Source organism: Balearica regulorum, chromosome 10 (genome assembly GCF_011004875.1).
Source record: "Balearica regulorum gibbericeps isolate bBalReg1 chromosome 10, bBalReg1.pri, whole genome shotgun sequence".
NCBI lineage: Eukaryota > Metazoa > Chordata > Aves > Gruiformes > Gruidae > Balearica > Balearica regulorum.
Window position 1 is genome coordinate 17,907,546 of NC_046193.1, and position 24,871 is coordinate 17,932,416.

Sequence of the window (24,871 nt, forward strand, 5' to 3'; positions counted from 1 at the left end):
GAGCAAACAGTCCAGGAACGTGCAGATATACTTACTACACTCCAAACTGCCTGAATGTTTGCAGATTTTCTCAGTTGTCTTAACTGAACTAGCTCACTCAATTCTGAATTAATTCACTCAAAATAAAGACCAAATGAATTATACAAGGCAAGCTTATTTTTATTTCTGAAATCTGAGAAAAGAATATTCCAAATCTTTCCTCTTAGTATAATGTTATCCCTTCTGTTGCCACATAACGGACTGCAATGTTAAGAAAACTAATACTAAAAATCCCTCAAGCCAAAAGGATAAACTGGTGATAAAAATGTCTTATATAATAAGGATGGATAAACTGTATTACTTTCACACCACGCACAGCTGAAAAATAAATGAATTGCAAAATTATGATTTAATGATACCCTCTTTCAGAATTCTGTTCAGTCTCTCAGATACCTGGAAAACAAAAGCCCCAGACCTCTGCTTCACATGCAACTTAATGGTAAACACATCAGTGCCATTATTTTTCCCATCACTGAGGTGGACAGAGAGATGCATCTGACATAAGCAAACAGGTGAAGCAAAGTGAAAGGAATAAGAATGTCTAATCCATATTAATAGAACAATAATTTGAATTTAGACTAAAGAATAGCTAAAGGGAAAAAAAAAACCCCACAAATTAAGTTTTGTGTGTGTTTGATATTAATTCTTCCCTGGATACAAGTTAATAGATGTCAATACGGAATATTTTTACCCAGAGAGATGTTTGTCAATCTGTCAATAGTATTTTGCTTATATGACAAGCAAACACTCATTAACATCAATTGATTTGATAAGTCTTTAGTCATATCATCAATGACAGGCTTCCTAAAAGGCTGTCAAGGGAGCTTTAGGGGGACAAGGACAACAAGAACAACAAATAAGTTTGGCCTTTACCTGCCCGTATTTCAGCGTTACTTTCTATTAGGGGTCAAAACTGTTAAGTTCAGGACTAAAGCCAGTCAATGGCAAAACAATCCTGCTTACAGCTTAGTTTGCTTTACTCGTATTTCTGAATTTTAGCTCCTGTTAGGGAGACACAAAAAGAGAAAATGATGTTGTATAGCCAAAAACCTGACAAAAGACTGTGTAGTCCTACGTCTGGGTCACATCTCAAGTACGCACGCCATTTATGTCAGCATTAATGGGCAGCTCTCCTATATCAGTAACCTATACGATATTATTTTTATTCCTTCAAGACAGCATGGGAGAAAAAGGTAGAGGATGTGACTTGCTTCAGGTTGCAGATAAGATGCTTCTGATCTGTGCCTAATTGTAGTCATTAAATACATCTCACCAAGAGCCTAGTCATTATGGGCTCTGATACCCAATAGGGTCTTCAAAAACACAATTCAGCTACTCCAGCATCTGAAACTTGATGTTGACTATCTCTGCAATGTCTATAAAAAAGCTGAGAGAAAAACCTGCAGGAGTTTAGGAGAGTCAGATAGGTCGGACAACTCCAGGCCAAAGCAGAGGGCTGAGATGACAACCAAGCTTCAGTGCCCTGGACAGTAGATTTGACAAGACTGTTTTTTTGCAGCTTTAGCCTTTCCAAAACCTTGTTGAACCCTACAAGCAGTCATATGGTAAATATAACAGCCCAGGTCTTCAGCATGAATAAAAACGAGCACCTGTTGCGCTTGGTAAGGATGTGAGAGTACTCAAGGATGAGAACTTCAGTGAGGATGGCTGAAACAGTACTTCATACGTACAGGGCAGAGCCAGGCATCACTCAGAACCTCTGAAATACTGAAGGAAACAGCCTCTTCTACTTGACTGTGGGACAAAGAGGAGCAATGAAGTTCCTGCAGTGCCTCCCAGCAGCTCAAACACCCAGAATCAACCCATCTTCCCCTTTCCTGTTATTACCTGAAAAGAGGGAAGATGGTTCATTTTCTGCCAAAGCAGATGCACGGCACAAATTCACAGAAACAAGACAGGCAAGAAGGAATTTAAAAAAAAAACAAACAACCAAAAACCCCCAAACAAACAAACAAAAAGAACAGACTCTGAAATTTAGATAGTGAAAAGAACAGAATTCAGAACCATTGCAATGACCTGTCTGACCTAGGAAGTATTGGATATGGCAGACTGCAAACAAGACCAGCAGAGTATAAAAGGGTCACTGACTCCAGAGACAGCACTTCCATCCAAAAGCTAGTGGGTAACCTTTTACAACAACAAAAATTTTTTTTTTTTTTTAAAGAATTATAGACACTGACAACAGCCAGATGAAACCAGCAACAAACCAGCCAAGATCTTCATTTTTCTCAAAAACAATATCCCAGCTTCACTAAATCAAATCATGGCATACCTGTAATTTTTTGCTTTAGAACGTCTATTTTGTATTAAAGACAACTAAAGAGAGGGAAAGAGATCAATTTCAAAGTGCAGTTGAACATTTCCTTCTGGAAGATTTCTTCTCTTGCAATGCCGTTAACACTGCCAGTGCCATATTTCAGCACAACTAAAAGACAGTGCTTCTCCATATTACAGCCCTGCAGAGTTTTTTGTTGTTGTTTGTTTAGTCATTCCTCAGAGGCTCAGTGTGGCTTGGAGACATTTACAATTAATTGCCCCTCAAGAGCAAATTTTTATCTTCTCAAGGTGGGAATCAGGTTAAAGGTTACAGGGAACTGACTGACCAGATACAAACTGTGAATGCTGCATCAGCCACAATGACTCTCGGGATGGAAAGCCTACTATTAGTTAAGAAAAGAGGATTCATTCAATTATCTTACTGTATATTAGTAAGCTAATGGACATGGTACGTGAGGAGAGGAAATAACAGACATTTCTTGTCTTTTCTGAACAGAATGAAATAAAACATTAAATGTTTGCTTTTTTAATAGCTAGTAAACTTATATTAACATTCAACTGCAGAGCAGTAAGAAAAACAAGGGCTTTGATGTTAGGCTGATATAACTGCCAGGGCTGCTACAGTCTCCTAATACGTACCAGGATATCAGCATGTTTTCCCTAATCCTAATTTAATCTCATACATATTCTTCATCAGTTACCATTAAGAGAAGTTTTGCACCTGATATCATGTGGAACTGAAGCAGTATTGCTGATGGTCACAGTGACATAAAATAAAGGCAAAATCAGTGAAATTGAAAGGGCTGACAAGAAACAGTTCAGAAGTGACTCACTTAAACCTGGCCAGCCTCTCAGGGATAAGAGCTGTGGTACGACTGGTATGTGCAGGGCTAGGTTCATAGGAATTAATGTTAACAACTTAGAAATGGGCGACAGCATTAAATCTCAATAAAACCACAATGTCTGCAGCCAACAATGCTGTCACGTACGTACGTGCATCCAAGTTTGCTATGGACTACATTCCCTGGAGCAGATAGCTTTCAGAACCACCCTCTTCCCCTGCACCATACCAAGTAACAGAGTCTAGCAAGGTTCTAAGCAGTCATCCTTTTTTTTCCTGGAGTGCAATTAAGCGAACAGGCAGAAGAGAAATGTAATGGAGCTGTTCTGTGATTCGTCCTGTGAATGGAGAAAAGATCAGAGAAGGCATTCAAAAGGAAGAGAGGAGGCAACAAATTAATGAGGAATGAGTTGTGCTGCATTTAGGCTAAAGCCTTTTCCATCTTGAGCCAGTCAAAGCCAGGAATGGCACAGCTACAGCTGTGCACAGACACAAGCCTAAGTGACTAGTTCAGGTCCTTGCTATGGTACCTTTTCCTTTGCCCCACTGTCTCACTCAGCACAGCTTCACTAGCCCTGGTCTAAGCAGCTAGTGTTGAGGCATAATATATAAGCAGAATATGTAATAGAAGGATACATTTACAAGTCAAATGTTGGGCATGCAGATGTTACATAGCTGAGAGCTACTGAAGCGCCTTTGTGTTTTAAAATTGTTTAAACTCAGTAAGTTTCATCACCAAAATTAATACCTGCTGTTTGTGCTGTAGCAGACAGAAGAAACTATTTAGCATAGTGATAATCATCAGCTAAGCTGTACATCTAAGACTTTACTGCACCTGCTTCTCCACCACTAAGACAAGTTTCAGAACTAAATTACATCTGAGTCAAACCTTGATCATCATACAAAGCACACACTGCAGAACAACTCAAACATGCATAAGCAAATCTTCTTGTAATGTCCTGAGAATAACTAAAACTCACACAAATGAAGACAAGCATAACAGTGTCTACTAGCATCACACAATGAAGGAAACTATCAGGTTTTCTAGCATGAATCTCAAGTCCCATCCTGCCTCCCTTCTGCTGCAGCCAAGATATCCTGCTTCTGCTTCTCCAGGTCTGTGTTCTTCTAGGTATGTTAATGACCTGAAGTCTGTAAGATCACTAAGTAGGAGGAGACAACCAGTTCTCTTCCTGTGGGTCTTGGGAAGAACATAAAACTAGACCTCTGAAAACAAAAGGTCAGCAGGACCCAGGCCTATGACAGTGCAAAAAGATCCAGGAAGAATGTTTTAAGTGTTGCAGAAGACTCTCTCTAGCACAGTTGAGCTGTCAAGGTACTATGTGCCTTAAAAACAGGCAAGGAGAGTTACAACTGCAAAGAGCTTACAATATGAAATCGACCTGTGCTTATTTTGTACTGTAAATTTTCTTCCTGATTTTGCCTTGAAATTTTACTGCAAACAATATCCTCCTCTATTTGAAAAGTCACAACATTTTGTCACTTGCTGTGATTACTACAATTACAGCGATGCAATTTCCACAGGAAGGTGGTATTTAGAGGAGCTAATATCACAGACACAATGAACATCAGGAAAATGGATAGATGCACAAAGAGAGAAAGGAGATAAAGCCAGATCCACAAAAAGAAACAAAATGTTGAAAATGGGACTTCAGCAGAGATGCTTAGGTGCAGGAGATGGAGAAGATGATCAAAACCCTTTGACAAATTTTCATTAGTAAAAGAAAAAAAGTCTACAGCAACTGAAGTTCTGACTACACACAAAAGCGTAACTCCACGTTGGCAGGGATGGTCAGCTGGCACCGCTCCAGTGCCTACGCCTGATCAATATTCTCTCAATATATATTCTACTTCTGTCTGCAAAGGGGACCAATGACCTCAGCATGTTAACGTGCATCTCTAGAAATAACTTCTACTCAATACACACAGACTAATGTCGTCTCCTGTTTTTCAAAAAGAAAAGAGCAACTGCACCTCCATCTGCAAAAGGAAGTGTTAGAACGTACCAGGCTATGATTCCAGCCTGTGAATGTTAATTAAACACAGACTACTATCCTGCAGTGCAGAATCAGATATTTTAGAAAATTCAAGCTTAGAAGAGCACAAATCAGCTTTCAGTATTAGCTATTTGCTTAATTTACATTTTCCTTCTCACTCCACTGTGGCAGTACACTGTTAGGAATAATATTTTAAGTATCTAAAGCTCCCCACAAATTCCACTTTGGGAGCCAGATGTTCAAAATGCAGCACTGCAATGCCCAGCATTACCACATCTGTGTTTCTGTGCTGAACTGCCTTGAGAAAGCACCCACTCGAGACCGATCAAACCTGAGTGTGGATCAGGAACTGAAAAGTCAGTGCAGTGGTTCACAGTGAAATAATTTTCCTCTTGGATTTAGTAAGTCATCATCGATGTTCACACCATTCTCTGTATTTTTCAGCATACTATTCATAGTCCTGTAACACAGCTGCATTACTGCATGGGTAAGTTTCTGGTCCAAAACCAACACTGGGCTTTTTTACCTTTGGATCAGCAGTCAGCAGTTTGAATGCTTGATAAACTTGTGCTTCTTTCACACCTCCACCGAGATCCAAGAAGTTGGCTGGCTTTCCACCGTTCAAGGATATTATATCACAGGTTGCCATTGCAAGTCCAGCTCCATTGACTGTAATTGTAAACATCAAGTGCTTATATTTCACATAAAAGTATAAAAGATTTGTGAAAAGGCTTAAAAACATATCAGCACAACCACCTAATATGGATCAAACTGTTAACATCAATATTTATTTCTAAATAGGTCAGTACCTATTCAAGAACAACCAGTGCAACTAAGAATTCAAAATCTGGTGCATACACAACAATGTTTAGGTTTCTTTATGGCTGTATCAATTTTAGGACCTAGAAGTGCACCTTCCCTTAAGCATGTACGAGCACTGGAATGGTAATTGTGGAAATGCAAAAATTTCTGATTTAAAAACAAACAGACACAATAAATTTCTGGGAATAGCAATCACATCCTGAGATGTGAAAGACAGATTGATTCCCCTCCCATCATTCTGATAGCAGGACATGATGCTTTGCATTACTGTAAAACGGATGACTAAATTTTGGGGACAGATATCAGATGCTCCTGAAACTTCCTTTTATTTTGTATTTCCACCAGTCTAAAAGCATTCCCATGGGTATAAACATCCTCCAAGCTAGGAAAAGTAGATGAGAATTATCTTTCCCCAGTCAGTTGCTCCTGCTGGACAAAGTGAGGCTTTCCTGTCAATTATAATTCAACAGCAATATCTAATACTAAAGAAAAATACAGTAGTGTTGCCAATTATTGTTTCCTGGTTTGGCTTTTTTCTTTTAAATTGAGATTAAAACCTCACTGTCACTTACTGAATCAACTGCAACACATTATCAGTATCTTCTAGATTTGTGGCTAAAGTACACAACTAAGCAATGTAAACTCTGGACATTTTCTAGAATCAGTCATTTCACCAAGCTGAGTTAAAATGACTAATTCAATTCGATTCATAGTAAAATGCTGTACAGGTTAAAAGAATTTGTACAAAATGAAAATTATTTAGAGCATAGCTGACTTTTTTACTTATCTCTTCTAAACAAGAGAGTAATTTCTGTTCTACAAAAACTTCAAGAAAAATAAGAAACTGGTATTTTCCTTTTAACAACCAAGCAGCTTCTCTAGCAACTTTCATTAAAGGGAAATGGAGTTCAATATTAATTTGTAAACGGGAATATCATGTTTTTACACACATACTTTTGCAGTGTCTTTTAAATAACACAGTCTCATTTTTGAAAATTAATGATCAAATTTTGATGATTTTTCTGGGTTTGTTTTAATTACTGGAAAGACCAATTGCATCAGCTTAAAAATTCAGAAGGTAGAAAACCCCAGAGGGTCCCCCTTAGCCTGCCTTCTCCCCGACACCACACGTGCCCTGCCTGTCTGCTGTGGCCCTCAGCACAGTTTCAACATGATGTTAGTGCCATTCCTGCAAGAACTTGTGGAAGGACAAACCTCAGCAAAATAGACTGAAATACTGTCAAGGGTGGATTGAATGTCAGAATGTAAACAAAGTCTATATACTAAACAAGTACAAATTCTGTCTTCAAATGTCTTTTGGATTTATTTGTTCTTACCGAAGCAAGCAATATTTCCATCCAGTCCTATATATTTTAAGTCATATTTGGCAGCTTCGTTCTCTATAGGCTCATTTTCAGACTTGTCATCCATAGCAAATATTTCTTTTTGCCTAAATTCTGCATTGTCATCAAAGTTTATCTTGGCATCAAAACAAACAACTAAAGAAAAAAATAAAACAACATATAGGCATTTAGAGATTACAGTTAGAGCTCCTGAAATATTATGACTACTACAGGAAGGAGGGGGAGAGGGTTGCTTAGGGACTGATGCTGCTTCCAGCACATGATCAGCTGAAGTTCTAGCATTGAGTCCAGGAGAGAAGGGCAAGTTTTCCTTAAATCTTACATTGGGAAAAGGTACAGCAAGCATCTCCACACTACAGTCACATGCCTTTGTCACAGGATGATCTTCTGTGTTTGCTTTAAACAAAGTTCCCATAAGTTATGAAGGCAGTTTTTATGATTTGGGCAGGCGGTCTGCAGTAATTTCATTAGAGACTGTCAATATTTGGTAAGTATAACAGATATATAACAGGTAACAGGTTAGCAATCCGAAGCAATGTTTGGTAACATGCACTCATTTATAGTTGAGCAACACAAAATGCTTTCCTTAGCTATATTTTTAAGTTTTAATGTTATTAGCTATATGCACATTATTTCCCTAAAGATCTAAATTAAAACAACTTTAAGCCAATGTATGTTAAAAATTATCAAAGGTGACTTTTAAATAAAGAAAATTTAAAAAGTAAATACAAAACTTCTTGTCAATGTCAACATCTGCTATGGTTGTAAAAACCAATTAAGATGTAGCTCAACCTGACTATATTAAATAATAGATACAAAAGACTAGCTAGTAGACATAATATTCACATAAAAACAAACAGTAACAGAAATGCATGTAGAGTAATCTGGTTATTTGCCTATTTACTGACTCATTATTTCTATGGGTTTGCATAGGCAAACACCTCATTAGATTAAAATGTTCTAAGTAAATGTAAGACTATATACTTATAATTTCACTATTTAAGTAATTTGACTTGTACTATATCCAGATTATAATTACTGACTGAAGTATAATTAATTTCTCAATGCAAACCAGTCAGATTTAAGTGCCTTTAAATGCTGCATCCAGAAAAATCTGTTTCTCTTTCTGCTCTGTGATTCATATTGCCATTGAAGCATATACCTGGTACACGTGCACGTGCTCACGAGCATTGCACGTGTCTCTGCAACTAGAGGCCAATTACAATTAAAAAGACAATTTTTAGTATTTGATATCAATACCCACGAATTAAAATAATCACACAATCTTTTATGGTCAAAAAATACCTCTTTTTAAATACATCATTGCTTAATAGGAAAAAATATCTAAGCAAAGAGCAAACAAAACATTTACATAAATAGGGCAGTCTGAATTGTATGTCTTGATTTGCATTGAGTTTTCTTGGTTTGGTTTTCTAACTTGCTGGGGTTTTTGTGTTGGGTTTGTGGGGTTTTTTTTAATTAAAACAGGATCAATTTTAGTTTCAGTGACTGCAGTTTCAGAAAACTACTCATGAGTATCTGTATATAATAAATCTCTCTTGGAACAGTCTAGATCTTACCTGGTCAACCATCATGTGGGAATCTGCCAAAAGGAGGAACACCTGAAGTTCATAATATGCTTCTACTGTACTAGAGCTGCTTTAGTTTGGATTTTTTTTTTTTTTTTAAAACAACAAACTAAGACCTGCACCATTTTTCTTCTTCAAGTTTTCAGTTCCCTAAATTGTTCAAATAACTCAAAGCTGCAGTTTCTGAGCTCCATTTACCTTAGACATGAACATCCTCAATGTCACATTAATAGAATCTCATTTCTACAGAACATTCATCTTTAACAAAGGCCACGTTATACAAAATAGCAGGAAAAACATCTATTAATATTTATCAAACCATTTTCACCATCAAAAGCATATTGTTACATGGATCATAGATTATACAAATGAATTTTTCGTCTAAACAAATAGAATTTTAAACAAATATCAAAGAAAATCCTAACACTTATATTCGTGGAGTACTTCTGTTGTTTCTGCTAGCAGTATAAGATTTTTGTCATCTGACAATTCAGCAGCTTATACTGAGAGCAAACAAAACAAAACAAAAACCCTAAAGAAATTGGCAGTTACAAGCTTCTGACCCAATAGTGTTAACAAAGAATTTGCTACAAAATTAAACAAAAGGAAATACATATGACAATGTATTTTCTAATGGAAATTCACACAAGTGAAAAACACAAAACACAGCAAGAAATAAATCCATCTTAACTGTTACTTTGACAGGAATAATCGTCTTCATACAGAGACTTATATTTCATCATTAGAAATAACTGCATTAAGCTACTCAAGTGTTCTCCATTTGTTTTATCTTTATTCTTCTTTAAGACATTTCAGATGGAGAAACTGCTAGCAAAAAAGAAATAAGCACAGGAAGACTTCTGTGTATGTCTGCTACTAAGATGGCTTTCACAGCTTGAAACCCACTCTGTTCTGCTCCTCAGCTTCCTGGATATGAAACACATGGGGAAAAACCTCAGAGAAAACAGCATAAAAACTCCTACCATCCTTCAAATTAAGCCCTGCTCACTAAATATGCATAACCATTACAGAAAAGCAAAGTTGGCAACTTCTCCAAATCATTTCATTTTTTCCACAGTGCCACCTCACAGTACTCCAGCAAGGCTGCAAAGTTAGTGCCGCCATGGTCCTTTAGGACCATTTAGGACCACCAGTTTTGTTTCCTCTCATTCCCAACTGTCCTCTCCTTCACTTGCCCCCCCTTGTCTACCAGTTACCCCTCTGTGTTGGTACCCAGCATCTCAATGATGCTCCTGTTCTGTTATCTGACAGCGTTGTTTCTGCCCTCCTTGCTTCCTTCTCAGTGTCTACACACAAGTCTACAGTGTCCACTCACTAATCCCCAAGACATACTTAAAGGTCTTCCTTGAAGGATTACATGGCTGAGATGACGTAGGTACTGAACTGGCGATTTTGTTCTTTGCTCTGCCAAAACAATAGAACAGCAAAGTGCTTATACGAGAAATCTGAAGTAGTTTTGAACCAGCAAGTGTGAATACCAGAACAGCGAGTCCTGGCACAAAGAGCTCTCTCACCTCAACCTCATTTCTCTGCCTCATAGAAGGCAATTGTCATAAACGTCCCAATTTTTGACATCTGCCTGAGCATAAGGACTATTGGCTACCTTCCATTTTGCCCTGTAGTGTTAAGGTATCTTGGTCAATTACCTACTAAGAATATTATTTCAACAAGTTGTGAGGAAGGCAATTTTGGTTTTACAATATCAGTGGTCTTGAACCCACAAAATAAACCTTCTAAGTACATCAGTCATAGCCAACAAACATACCAATGAATTTGCTTTGAAGTGCACATCATAATCTGCATGAAAGTTCCAGCAGTTTTTGTTGCACGTATTTTAAAGGTACCCTTCATCTTCAAAAGGTCAAAAGTGTTATGTGCTGGACATTGCTAGAACTTGAAAAATCCAGACCATTGACTTCACAAGGCCCTATTTCATCATTCTGCTTCAACTTCACTGTGCAACACAAAATGAAAATGTCCTTCTCACCTCATTCCCAACTGGTTTTAATGAGGGCAATGGATCTATTTAAATGGCGGGGAAAAACAACAGTCTATTGGGTTCTGAAGGCAAATTTTGCGTTTCCATTTAAAAGACACCTTAGAATAGAACTACAGTGGTCAACAGCAGGCTTTTCTGTTTCTCTCCCCCAGTGCACATTTCACAAATTGTGCAAGAACCAATGGAGCTGGAGTTACTTGCTAAGAATTTGACTTACATTTATTAAGCTGAGCAAGGTTTACAATGCAGAAACTATTGATTCAATGGCACGTTATTATGGTACTTCAAATGAGCTGGAAATCTGAGCACACAGTGCTGCAAAAGATTCTCAGATAAAGAGAGTTAAAGCATTTGGTGGAAATCATTTTCATAAGGTAAACTCTATCCAGAGAGCTAAAGGATTCTGGTGGCAAGAACACAAAAAAAGAAACAAAAAACCAAAACCCCAACCAAGAATGGATTCAGAAAAGGTCTGCTATCAAAGCAGAATTCATACAGTTAAGCCATAAATATGTTTTTCTACCTTAGTTTAACCTGAAATCAGGTCATTATGTAATAAAAATTGACTGCACACTTGATCATTATTATCATTATCTGTGAATTATCCTCATATGCTTTAATAGACAGGACATTCCTTTCTGTATTTGTTTTATAAAATGTCAGTTTACAAAAGGGCATTTTAGTGTCCCAGAGCCTATTTTATTACAAAGAGCACCATCGTTTAAGATGCGTTAATAAAACAAGGTAGGGCAGGATTTGTTTTACATCTTTTAGAGCTTTTCAGAGCTCATTACCAGCAGAATTTTCCTTTTAAGCTGTGGACAATTCTCTGCCAATTCTTTTGCATTTGTTTTTTTTAACAAAAAGGGAAAACCAAAGTTGGACAACTGGAAGAGATGGCACAATTTCTAGCAACAATTCAGCTTCTGAATTCCTGACCAACTGAGCCAAAAATATGGATTTTTTTAGTGAAATCCTGCTGACTTTACAATCTACCTGTGGGCATATAAGAAGTATTTTTAAATGCTAATTCTTTCAGTTGGTACTGACTCCTGTGAGGAGCTCAGGGTCTGAACTGACATAGCAGTTCCAAAAGCTTCCAGAACAGCAATTAAGCAGCTGTACTCCTAATGCTGGTTAAAATGGGTAAAAGCTCTCTCTTTCCATTTTCTAATTTCCACTTTAATCTGTAGCCATATTTTATAAAGTTGGTTAAAAACTGGAATTGTCTTTCTTGAGCATACTTTACGAATGTTTGTCAAGACACACCCACTAGCACTTCCCAATGTCAAAGACTTCTCTCAAATCACAAAACGATACTTAGGGTCTCTACCAGGAAGCCACGAGTACTTGTGAACTGCAGCCTTTGACGCTGGTCTCAGCTAGCTCCCCCTGAGCTCCACACTGCTCATCCATTTAAATCCCTACTCTATTTCAATATACCACAGGCATCTTTAATCCCTCTTCTGTTCACTTTTGTCCCAGTTATTTGGACAAAAATGACAAATGGAAGGAAGGGTTTCAGCTGGAAAATCAATTACTAGAATGACATGAAAGCTAATCTAGTTCCTTTTATTTACCCTATGCCTTCTTAGACCCGTATTCATGGTGGAGCAGATCAAATACCCTTTTTCTTCCCAAAGGATGTAGGTAAGTGTCAGTTCCAGATGGAATTTCTCCTGTGCTCTTGTAGGTTATAGAGTCCTGCACTTATGGTTTTAACTTCCCTGTAAGTTTACAAATGTAAAATAACAAGCTTCTTTCTGCACAACCTCAGTAATTCTACCAACATTAACAAACAATACAAAACCAAGAAAAACCCAACTTTGTACAAAGAGCAGAAGAGCAGAAAATGTTGCTGTTTCTCACCAAGCATAACTTGTAGAAGCCAATACTTCCAGTATTTGGATGAAATAACAAAAGGTATTGAAATGTAAAATCTGTCATGGGAATATTTATGAATGTAGCTTAAATTACATTACAAAATGAAATTAATGCAAAGCTGCTGCAACAGCCTTCTATGCAATTTAATTTATAGTTTGCATAAATAAAGAATTATAATGCATTCATTTGTTTCCTTCAATTTCTTACCTTGCCCTTCTGGAGTTTCACCAAAGGGATTCACTTCAACCTGAGTGGCATCAATTTTCAAGAAAAGATTATACAGCTTCTTAATTTGATCTGCCGCCTAAATTTGATCAAGTGATTTACAATTACCACACAGAAAAATAAAAGTTAATGTTTTCAAGACAAAGGTAAACCACTATTGATAATTTTTAATGTATTAAATTGCACACTAGCTCAAGATAATTACTGCTTTTATTTCTGTTTTCTTAATCATATTTATATCGTATCTAAAATAGCTATAATGTAGCATTATGATACTGCATAACACTTAGTAAATGTGCATTTAAAGACTACATGAACTGGAGATTTGCTACAAAATAAACAGCACGATTACTATGACAAGTTTAATCTGAAAAGTCTCTAACAGTTCATAATGACACATTCTCCGGTATGCTGAGATCTAAGTTGCATTCACATTAATCAGTCTAAATTCAGAAACCATAAAGCAGTATGTGCACATTAGTGACTTCAGAAAAAAATATACATTTCCCCCTCCTACATCAGTCTGAAATGTTTTCTTGAAGAAATTATGTCAGAAACATGCTTGTTTACTCCTTACAAGATACTCTTGCTTGTTCCTTATTGTTCCTCACCATCTATCTCTGTGACTGGTTCTGTGGCCAAAAGTATTGTGACTGACTATTAAATTCCAAGTCTTCTTACAACATTCTTCCATTAATAGAACAACTTAACAGCAATATGTATGTGCACTAAAAAATTCCCTTTGGTTCATCACACACTGACAACTTATTAGCTGAAATAAGTTTGCCAATGAAGAAGTGCCCTAATAAAGAATCATTCAAATTTGTTCCTTCATTACTGATCAGTTAACTGAAGTATACAAAACAAAAATATTTGGGACCTCTCCTAATAAGCAAAGTGAACGAGAATAAAAAAAACCAGAAGTCTGCTTTCTCACACAGTGTCATTCACAAGAAAGAAAACACTACGACTGGCAAGACTCAAGCCCAATACTGCACTACCTCAGGAAGAACATAGCGAGGGATGTTCCTATCTCCCTCTACTCAGTGCAGACAAGGCTGCACCTGGAGTGATTTGTCCCATTTTGGGACCAACATGTCTAAGAGTCTTTAAAGAGTTACAGTGTGGAAGCGGCATACAAAGTGCTTATTAAGTCTTCTCTGCTCAAAAGTCATCAGCTGAAGCATTCTCGGTAGTTCTGACTAAAAAAATTATCACTTTAAATCTGGACCTGCCCAGGCAGCAGTTTCCTTGGCATGGACACTCTGGCTGACAAACTATCCTAATACCACATGGGTCAGGCTATCGTAGTGGCACTAGGGAGGAAGTCCCACTGTGCAATCCCACATTGATTCTGGGCAACCTGAAAAGCTGTTGTTGCCTTAGTACTCTGCTGTAATTTTAACAGATCACCGGAATCTCTTAACTTTTATTAGGGGCCGCTCCATCTTTCAGCACCTCTCTGAATCAGGCAGCTTAATGTCAACATTTCTCTTCCTCAAGGTCTATGAGTCCCAAGCCTCTTCGAGGCGATGCATAAAATCCCAACCTAGAAATAGTGACTATGTAAGTAAATACTAGGATTTGTCTGAATAAAAACTATGTGCCTATGCTTCAGTAAATTCCTCTGAGTTGACAGCACAAGGAAAGAAATGCATTCACTGCAGCATTATTTAAATGTATTGTCGAAAAGTCCATATATTGCTGTTAATTATTAAGTACCAGAACTCTTCAACGGTTGAAAGGCTCTACATAATCATTCCTCCTCATTAGATATACAGCTAAATCTTCAAATGGGTGTTAATCAACTTAATGATTATGCATTTGTTAATTGCACAGTTGGGATAGAAAATAATTAAAACTGCTGAATTAAAAATAAAGGAGTTCTACAAAAATGACAGTTTGATACTACGGAAAAAAAACCCAGCAAGAGTAGCTTAAGCTTTCTCTTCTCTGCAAAATTATTCATAAAGCAAAACATCTTGCATATTTGTGTACAATATGGAATTCCAATATGTATAGAAAAGAGATACTGAAAAGACAACAAGCTGGCAGCCTTTTGGTTTTGAGTTGAAGATCAGAAAAAAAAAAAAAAGACTTCAATTACACAGAGAGATACACTTTTACTTCTCCCCATATTAAGGGCCAAATTTTCAAAAAAATCTCTTCCCATATAATTCACTGAGCTCGAATGGAACTCCAATGAAATCAAAACAATCCTACGTGGTGTAACAGCATGTTGTCAGCAATTGTTTCAAAGACCAGGGACTTTCACTGTGGAACAATAAAGATCATATTCAAATTGTTAAAGCCTAATGACAATTATATAGGTACCATTTTAGTATTTAAAATGTCAAAATGGTCCTGATCTAATGAACACTTAGCCATGTCTATTTGGAAAGCATTTATCGCATAGCTGGGCTAAAATGTCTTCAGTAAAAACTAAGGGAGTGAAGTCAAGTTACCTGCTGTTGCAAATGTCCTTTGAATCCCAAATTTTTTGCCATCTGCAATGCCTGATGATCCTTTATGCCTTCAAAAATATCTATTTCCTCCTGTAACAATAACATGCATAAATACAACTAAATATTCAATCCGAATGGAGATTTATAACTTCAAAAGGAAAACACTTAGTATACATTTGCAAATTAGTAATTAAAGCATGGCTGTTTGCCAAAGTTCGCTGAGACTGAGGCTATAGCAGCTGCCTATAGGGTATGTTATAATTACCACACCAACTATGAAACAGTCCTTCCAAAAAATATATAATTCTTCAGGGTGGCATGCTGACAAGACAATGTGACACCAGTTTTCACTTTTAATTACTGTACAGATGGCGTTGACGAATATTTAGTCTGTTAATTTTTATGACATCTTCTGGAATATTTTCAAGGCAATGGTGTCACTGCCCAGTAACATTGTGAAGTTTCTATAATTTTTAAATGCACATTAAATATTTTTACAGTTTTTGGAATAATTATACTTGATTGTATCAATTATTTTCCCAGATGAATAGCTTGTCTACTCATTATCATGCCATAGTAACATAAAAAATACTTAAATGTAGTCATCGTTAAGAAAGCAATTACAATAGTTGTATTTCAGATGCAAAAGTCATCCAGGTACAAAGAAATAATTAACAACTCTGTCAAATAGAAAAAAAACAGCCACAGAAACAATAACCATACTGTCACTGACCCACTTGTGAAAAGCCATGTACGCTCCCAAAAGTGAAACTCTCTCATAAAACATTTCAGATATTAACACATCACATAACAGCCAGATTTAAGTCTTTTTCTAAATTGAACTGGAGATACAAACACTAACAAAATCAGATGTTAAACATGCTTCATTCATCTACTAGATGACAGGTCTAATCCCTGATTTGGTGAAACACAATTTTTATGGTTCTCATTATCTTCTTTCCATATATGGAAGAAGGAAAAATGGAAGGAGAAATGGGGGGGGGGGGGGGGGGGGAATCTGTTCTTTTGGATAACTGACAAGGAAAATTTTTAGTCTAAAAATATTATTTTAATACCTTAAAGATAAGTTCTGGGCTAGTAACTGCAACTTCTTCTATGTCAACACCACCCTGTGGACTGCCAACCATAACAGGTCCATTGCAGGCTCTGTCCATCAAAATTGCGAAGTACGTTTCCCTGGAAATATTCAGTGCTTCTGCAACCATCACCTAAAAACAAATACAAGGAAGAAAAAACCAGCAACAGTTCTGACTGGTCCATCTAGCTGGTGACACTTAGTCTGAACATAACTTTGCTTCGTTGAGGTGTCAAGAGTAGTGAATGTTGTAAAATCTTTTGCAATGTAAAAAGCAATTAAAAATTAGCAGAACCAATGAGGGACAGTACTTGGCTCTGCTGTGAAAAAGCAGAGAACATTGTGGCTCGTGTTTTCTACATTGCCTTAAAATGCAGCAGTTTGATACTTGCTATCCTGAAAAGTAACATGTGTTTCACTGCTTTGGTACATTGGCTTTCTGATGCACAGCATCAGTAGTGCTTTTCCTTACCAGTACAGCCTCAGGCTTAAATCCTCTCCCTCATTCTGACAGACGGCCATCCTACACTTACAATCTCAGCACTGAATTCCTACCCTGCCTGTTTCCTAAGGAAATGGGTTTACAGATAATTCTGCCATCCAGCTTTTTACTTTCAGTTTAGAGAGACAAGCAGAAGTGTAACCTTCAGATACTGCCATATTCTACAAGCATAAAAATTTATTTTTCCAAAGAGCTACTTGTTTCTATTTATTACTATAAACTGCAGAGCCCTTTTGTACCAGTATCTGACAGATAGCTCAAGATGCAACAAAAAAGACAATTCAAATCCTACATGGTTTGAATCTACAAGTACTCATATTAAAATTGGGAAGAAAATAGCCGATACAAATCCTTTGTTACAATTTTTTCTCTCCTCCCAAAAATATGCGAAAGCCAAAGTCTTTTCCATCTCAGTATTACAATAACGATACCTTCTTCTTCATCTGAACTGTCAATGTTAACAATAGTTTAACAACAGCTATTAAAGTAATTTCAGAGATTAAGTAGTTTTACACTTGGCAAAGGACTCACAAAACTACGTTTTGATGCAAGAACACTAAATTCCCCCAAATATTATTCATCTTAAAAAAACCCAACTGCATATGATCATTACTAATTGTTCTTTATGATCACAACAGGTGCCATAATCTCAGGTGCAAAGACTGTAGCTCTACTCTACACTACGGCTTTGCTTTTCAACCTGGAAGTTGAGCAGCCACCTCTGCAATTTAATTAGCACTATTGCTTCTTCTGACAATCAACTACATTCTTCCTTAGCAGAGCTACTATTTCCTGTCTTTCAATGGAAGTAGTAGAAATCAGGAAAATCACTTCCGTAAGAGTAATATAATTAAAAAGGTTTAAGTGGCAATGTTTTTCTAACGTGGTCTGTTTAGAAAGCAACAGTTTTGAACAATGACTGTAGACGAAGATTATCGCTCTGAATGAAAGATAAGGTGAAATTCATTCAGCCAGCAGTTCAAACTCCTTAGATCTGAGAGGCATGTACACACCTGCAGTCTTAAAACTCTGCCTACCCAGCAAGATGTGTTCCATCAAATAAGTATTCCTGGGGTTTTCATAGTTCAAGGACTATAAACAAGAAAGATGCACTATACTTTCACCCAAGTCGCTTTTTTGACATTCTACTCCAGAGTACATAAGAAAGAATGTACTTACCTTCTGCCAGGCTGTGCATCTTAACAGAACAGGGAAAAAAAAAAGTGAGCGACATGGAACTGAATAAAGGCCTCTGTGCTCAGAATGGAAGGCAAGATGCTATTTCTTTATGGGTTTTTTTGACTTGGAAGAAATTTTCTTTACAATAATTTCATTTCCTTCTACTTTTACCTTGCTTTATTCATAGAACATAGGATGATATAAAGTAATAGATCACATAAGTGACTGTTTAAAAGCAAACTAAAAAAAACTAGGGTGAAGGAGACAACTAAGAATGTAGAAAACTACTGTACTACTTAAAAGCATCTGCCTACTTTAGGCTTCTATAAAGTGATGCTAAAAGCCAACTTCAGAAACATAGCTCAGCTACCCGCCAGGATTTGTCAAATTAACAAGCAAAGATATGGAAAGCATCCTTGATTTGCTACTATCAGTCTTTTTACCTGCATGCATGTTTTCACCTTCTTACATATCCTGCATCAGTGTATCTGAAAAACGTGAGTCCATTGCTTTAGATATAAGTTAAATAAAATCAACTGGTCCTACTGGATCTTGTCTGAGTTGTTCAGACTGCTTCCAGAGTGCTCAGGGTCAGGGCCAGACTTAGGATGGGAATGCACTCAACAAGTCTTGAGGAATACATTTGCAAGCACAGCAGGTGGAATATACATTATTAAATCAGGTATCTTTTCCACTGCTAATTCCAACCCAAGTGATTGTCCTCACTATCATTAATTAACCATGTCAACATCATCAAACACTTCTCTGTCTTAATTCACAAAACTAGTGAGAGTTTATCTACTTTGTAGCAGGCAAGCTTTCTCTAGAGTAAAAATTGTCAGATTATGCGACATCTTTTATTTCTCCCAACAAAAAGCAGTTACTTTCCTTCACCATCCTCCTGCTTGGATGCAGAGCAAAGCCAGGGAAATAGGTGTTCAAGGTCTTTAAATATTATTTGTCATTCACATGACAAAACTAATTCAAACACATTACTGAACAGTTAAGAGTAGTGAAATTGTTTCTACGGACTGTTGTCTTTTCTTATATTTTATCTCTTTGGCTTATGATAAAAAATGTGAATCATCATTCTCTGTTTACCACATCAGGTTTATATTTAAAATGTCCCAGGGAAAAATCAGTTTTAAAGAAAACTTCCTGATAACTTCAAGCTTTCCTTCTTAAAAGCAAATAATTACCTAAAAGTTTAAGCTACATATTTAATTTCATGAGGGGAACTATAACAGCTCTTTTATACTGAATCAAATATTCAAAATGTTAATTCTGTTATTGCTTGGAGAGAAAACACAGGTAGCAAATTCTCAGGTTGTTATGATAAGAGAAGACTGTCTTCTCAGATAACCAGGCTCTCCAAATTCCAAGCTGCCATAAGAGGATTTTATGTAAACTCACAAAATAGCTTTCAAGTTACAAGGGAACTGAGGAGACTGCTATTTATTTAAGAACCATCAACCTAAAGAAGCACAAACATGCTTTAAATTCTGTAGTAGGTGCACAAGCTGAGAAAGAAAGATGAAAACTCCACTTTCTGCTCTATAATTACTCTAATTATAGAAAATTTCTATCTTTTATTCCTTCCTTACATGTAAAAGGTACATGACTTCCACTCCCTGACTTGACACTAGCTCATTGTTTGCTTCCCAGAAAGTGATTTAATAACTATTTTCCTTCTGAAAAATGTTTATTATCTAAATTTTCTAAAACGTATGAGTTCAACTCAAACTTTCCAGAACACCAAAAAGTTTAAAAACCACAAAACCTAAAAACATGCCTTTTCTTTTCTTCATGAACTGCAATTTTCTTTAAGTACACGTAGACACACATATTCCTACATACACATACAGAGAGAGTATATGCCTTGAAATAGAACAAAAACGCCAGCTATTAATTCTCAACTTCCCCACTACTCTTCGCAAGCTCAAAGAGTCTGTCTGGCATTTTCCAAGCACTAACTACTCACTGCATTAAATGACATCTTAGACATACTTTTAATTATATTACTGTAGCTTGCCCCTTGATTAAAATTCCCGTGTTTGACATTGTAATCCTGATACTACAAACCTGAATGCCTCAACTCCTTTTGAAGCTTCTAGAGTAAGCTAACTTTGGAATAGATAAACTCTTTTAAAAAAGACATGAATTTTTCTGGGAGATGGTCTTTTGATGACCTAGATGCATAATTTTAAACATGCTTTCTTCACTATCTAACAAGCAATGGGGAAGTCATTAGCATACCATTGGCCAAACTGTTACATAATCGATTTAAAACAGGGTGTATGCTTTCACAATAAATTACCAAGAATCAAGATTTCAACACCAAAAATAGAAAACATACTATTACTCTGTTACATGTGTGTGTGATGAAGATATGAATTGGCCTAGGGCTTTTAAAAGCCAGCTATAATCAGAACGGACATCTATGACAACAGCTGATGAGCTTCTCCCAGTGAAAAGCATCACACTGGCTTATCATGCATCAATATTAAAATACTTTCAAGCTGTGTCCTAAAAAGTTTCCATGTAACTCTACAGCAAAGGAAAAATACACTGTCTATCAAGGCTATACACTTTCCTGTACCACCAAAATAAATATCTGAAGTTCAGTAGTGCAAACTTCACCTTAAACTTTGCATATGTCCTAGCTGCTTACTATTGACCATTGTTTATTCATACAAGCAACATGTGGATGGAGAGGAAAGCAATTGCAAGTTAAATCTTCTATAGCTATTCTACACATGGTACAAAAGTCATCTTAATATAAATCCTTTGAATAATCCATTTCCAAAAACCTCAACGCCTATACCTTTCTTTCATTTCTATCAATTTGGAAGAAAATGAGAAGTTTCTTTTGCAGAACTGAATATGTAAATGAATGAACAGACTTGCACTCAGACAAAAGAGTGAAATTTCCTGTATTGATGTATTCAAAGTAGATCAACTAGGGCAAAAGAATAAAATCAAAGAATTTATAAAAAGAAAGCTGCTTTTACAATACAAATTTTTCAAAGCAGAGTGCCTTAATATGGGAAATGTATATCCTTTTTTATATCCTTAGTATTATCACAATCTCTGACAGGCATGCCTTAATGGCAATACTGTTCCTTCTTTTTAATATCTAGTATTTCTTTTCAATCTGCTCTCCTTGCTCCCCAAGTCACAAACTACCTTCCTCCAGCCCTCATTAGACAGTATCTTTCCAGACAGGTGTTCCCCTTCGATGCTAATATACCAAGCTGTTTACAATATATTAAAAGCGAACTGCAGTTCTTTTCAGCTCCTGCCAAATTATCTCCTGGTATCAAATACAGTGTGGCTCTTGACTGCATACCTGTGTGAAGATCCTTGCTCAGTAAAACAAAGCAAGAGAGAAAAATATATATAGTAGACAGGCAATTGCTATGATTCTTCCCTGTGAGGGTGGTGAGGCCCTGGCACAGGTTGCCCAGAGAAGCTGTGGATGCCCCATCTCTGGAAGGGTTCAAAGCCAGGTTGGATGGGGCTTTGGGCAACCTGGGCTAGTGGAGGGTGTCCCTGCCCATGGCAGGAGGGTGGAACTAGATGGGCTTTAAGGTCCCTTCCAACCCAAGCCATTCTGTGATTTCATGACTTAACAGAATTTGCTAAGGTAAAGGAGGATCTTGCTGAAGGGCTACCTGTGCTTCTCTTCTTTAGGCCAATAGAGAGCAATACATTTACACTGAAGTGAATCTTGGCACCTTGCAGTATGCACCATCATAGGTAAATGATTTACCACATATTAACTGAACCACAACCATGACCACATTTTACTCTGTATCTGCAACAAGTTAGGAAGCATCTACTTTTAGACTTTTTTTTTTTTTTTTGAGTCATCTGTCACTATGTTTAATAACAGTTGCCCAAAGCTGTGCGTGAATGAAATACAGATATTATTATTACTACAGGTAATCATGTATATATTACTTCTCTAAGCAGAATGTCAATAAGCATGTACAGTTAATGCTATACAGTTATGCTAGCATTTAGTATGTATTTGACGAAGGATGAACCTATGACAAAGGATTCCCTTTAACATGGGTAGCAGAAATGAATTTCTTTTTCCACCACTAGGTACACTGAAATTGATAGACAAAATACATACACACAAAGAAAGAAAAAGTAACTTTTTTTTTTTCATCAACTAGATGCAATCAATCAGGCATTGGAGAAGGAATGATAAAAATAAATCTATGTCATATATCCCAGTATATTAATGCAAAATTGCAGCTGAACACAGTTCTTAACTTTCAAGAGGCAAAAATCTTACCTTTTTAACTATCACACCATCCTTTGGAGTTTGCTTTGTTGACAGATTGTACCCAATCATCTGTTTAGCAAGCTGTTCAACAATCTTAGGGCTACAAACAAAGGAAAAAGATTAGTTTATTGAAAGATATTAAAAGAAACAGTCACATAACTATTGTAAACAGCTTAAATATTACAACAGAAGCAATTCATTTATGCTTTTTCCATTTTAAAGACTTACTCTTTAGTCAGATGAACTCCTCCTTTCAATCCACTATTGAAAATACCTTTTCCTCTCCCTCCAGCCAGAATCTGTGCCTTCAAAACAATTTCCTTTGCCTCTGTAAAAGGAAAACACATTGCTATTCTATCGTGTGTCATTTATTGAGCTTGTTAGTGTAAGCTTAAAAAGCATTTCCAGGTTAGATCTTTAAAAACAATCAGAAGTTGTTCATAACTAGTGAGCAATAAAACAAGAGTCAATTCAGCATTTTTACAAAGCAACCTTGCAACAAAGAATTGTTCAAGGAAGTTAAAGGATAAATATACACTACTCATTAGCTCGATAAGTATGTCATTATTTAAATCAAACCCATGCTATTAATGCTACATGGCCTGCACAACAAACCATGTAACCGGCATACAATACACTTTGATGGCTTACACTCCAGCACTGTTTTTTGTCTTGAATGCACAACAAATGCTCATCAAGGAAAATAAATTCCATTCCTTGCTCTGAATACATGTAAGCAAACCTATGGATGTGGTCCTAAAAGAAGAAATGCCCATCTCCAAAGGGCAGGTGGGTGTAGAGGAAGGGCAGTAGCTGTGAAAACATGTTCATCTACTTCTGAGGCATCATGGAAATCTTTGGCAATGTGAGTGTAACGATATCTTAGTAACAAGAAAGTGCAGCAAGACACAGTGAGAAAAGTAATTGGACCAAGACCTATGTTCCAAACAGAAGCGGTCCTGACATCCTTACAGAGTAAACTGGGGGGAAAGGAGAAAGAAAAGAAACAACCAGAACCACTCCTTATGATTTCTGCAGATCCATGGGCACTTCTCGAACCATAAAGACCTGCCAGGTGCCTATAAAATGTTTATTAATACTGAATACTGTACTTTGCACATTTACCATAATACTGCCATGTCCTTTGCGAAGTTTGAGATCCTAACATTAACATATCGTTAAGTGCTTCCTAGAAAAGACTAACATTGTTATCCTTCCGTGATTGAGTCAATTCCCTCTGAAGCCTGTGGAAACCTCTGATTTCAGTGATGTTTGGATTAGGCCACACCTCGAATCACAATACCAGTATGCAATAAAATATGAGAATCTGTTGTTAAATTGACAGATTTACTGTTTAAGTGGCACAAATGATACGGATACTTTCATTCAAACAAACACAGGCTTTCTAGGCTTGTATCACATAAAAATATTTTCCAGACAATTAAATATAAGTTTAGAAGTGTGGCGATTTTTGGCGCAGCCCAACTCTGACACAGCATCATTTCAAAGTCCCAGTATAATAAATTTCAGCAACTAGCAAAAAAGCTGGATCTTAGGATATAATAAATATTATGAAATAAATCTTCTATTTCCTGTTTTAAGACAGAAATGCATTTTTAACACAGCTATTGGAGGTACTGTACTAAGAGATGCCTCATTTCAAGCTTCAAGGTAAAATCCCTCCATGTTTATCCATTCACTGCCATTTGACATATATCATTCTGAACCTGAAAAGCATTCTCCTTGAAATACTTCATGCATTCCAATATATTCATGTTCTGGGCTCCCTATTTTTCATGCCACTGCAAGGCAGATAACAAGGAAATTTAAATGCAACAAAAAGTTTTATATCAAGTGTTTCCTAAGCACACGAATTATTAAGATGAATTAAAACTATAAATCACTTTCCAACTTGCAGAAGTAAACTCTACAATCACAATAGCTGCTGTGATGAAGAATCTAATATAGTATTGTTAATAGATGCTGCAAACATTTAATTAGATCAGGTTTAGGTACCGTCCATCCCAACAATGTGAGTTTTGATTGTCAGTGATAGGTGATATCAATTATGTGAGTGATCATTACCCTCACCCTTAACCAGCACAATACATGAGCATCGATTATCTCCATTTGCCTACAACAAATGAAGTTAGAGAAAGGAATTAATGTGTACGTTTTTATAATCCACTAGAGGACTATCAAAGCAGTACAATAACTTCAGAAAAACAACTA

At 36.6% G+C, this 24,871-nt stretch overlaps 1 protein-coding gene across 2 annotated transcripts in view; it reads right to left on the reverse strand.

Moving 5' to 3' along the window:
* Positions 1-24,871, reverse strand: part of SUCLG2 (succinate-CoA ligase GDP-forming subunit beta) — a 130,688-nt gene that overhangs the window by 50,082 nt on the left and 55,735 nt on the right. For both annotated transcript variants that reach the window (XR_012837059.1, XM_075762395.1), the window contains exons 3-9: positions 22,868-22,967; positions 22,649-22,739; positions 16,642-16,794; positions 15,566-15,655; positions 13,083-13,179; positions 7,356-7,517; positions 5,723-5,865 (exon numbers count right to left, since the gene is read on the reverse strand). Coding sequence is in view for 1 of the 2 variants with exons in the window: in XM_075762395.1 (XP_075618510.1) it covers positions 5,723-5,865; positions 7,356-7,517; positions 13,083-13,179; positions 15,566-15,655; positions 16,642-16,794; positions 22,649-22,739; positions 22,868-22,967 (836 nt within the window). In the remaining variant the exon portion in view is untranslated. The remainder of the gene's footprint in view (positions 1-5,722; positions 5,866-7,355; positions 7,518-13,082; positions 13,180-15,565; positions 15,656-16,641; positions 16,795-22,648; positions 22,740-22,867; positions 22,968-24,871) is intronic.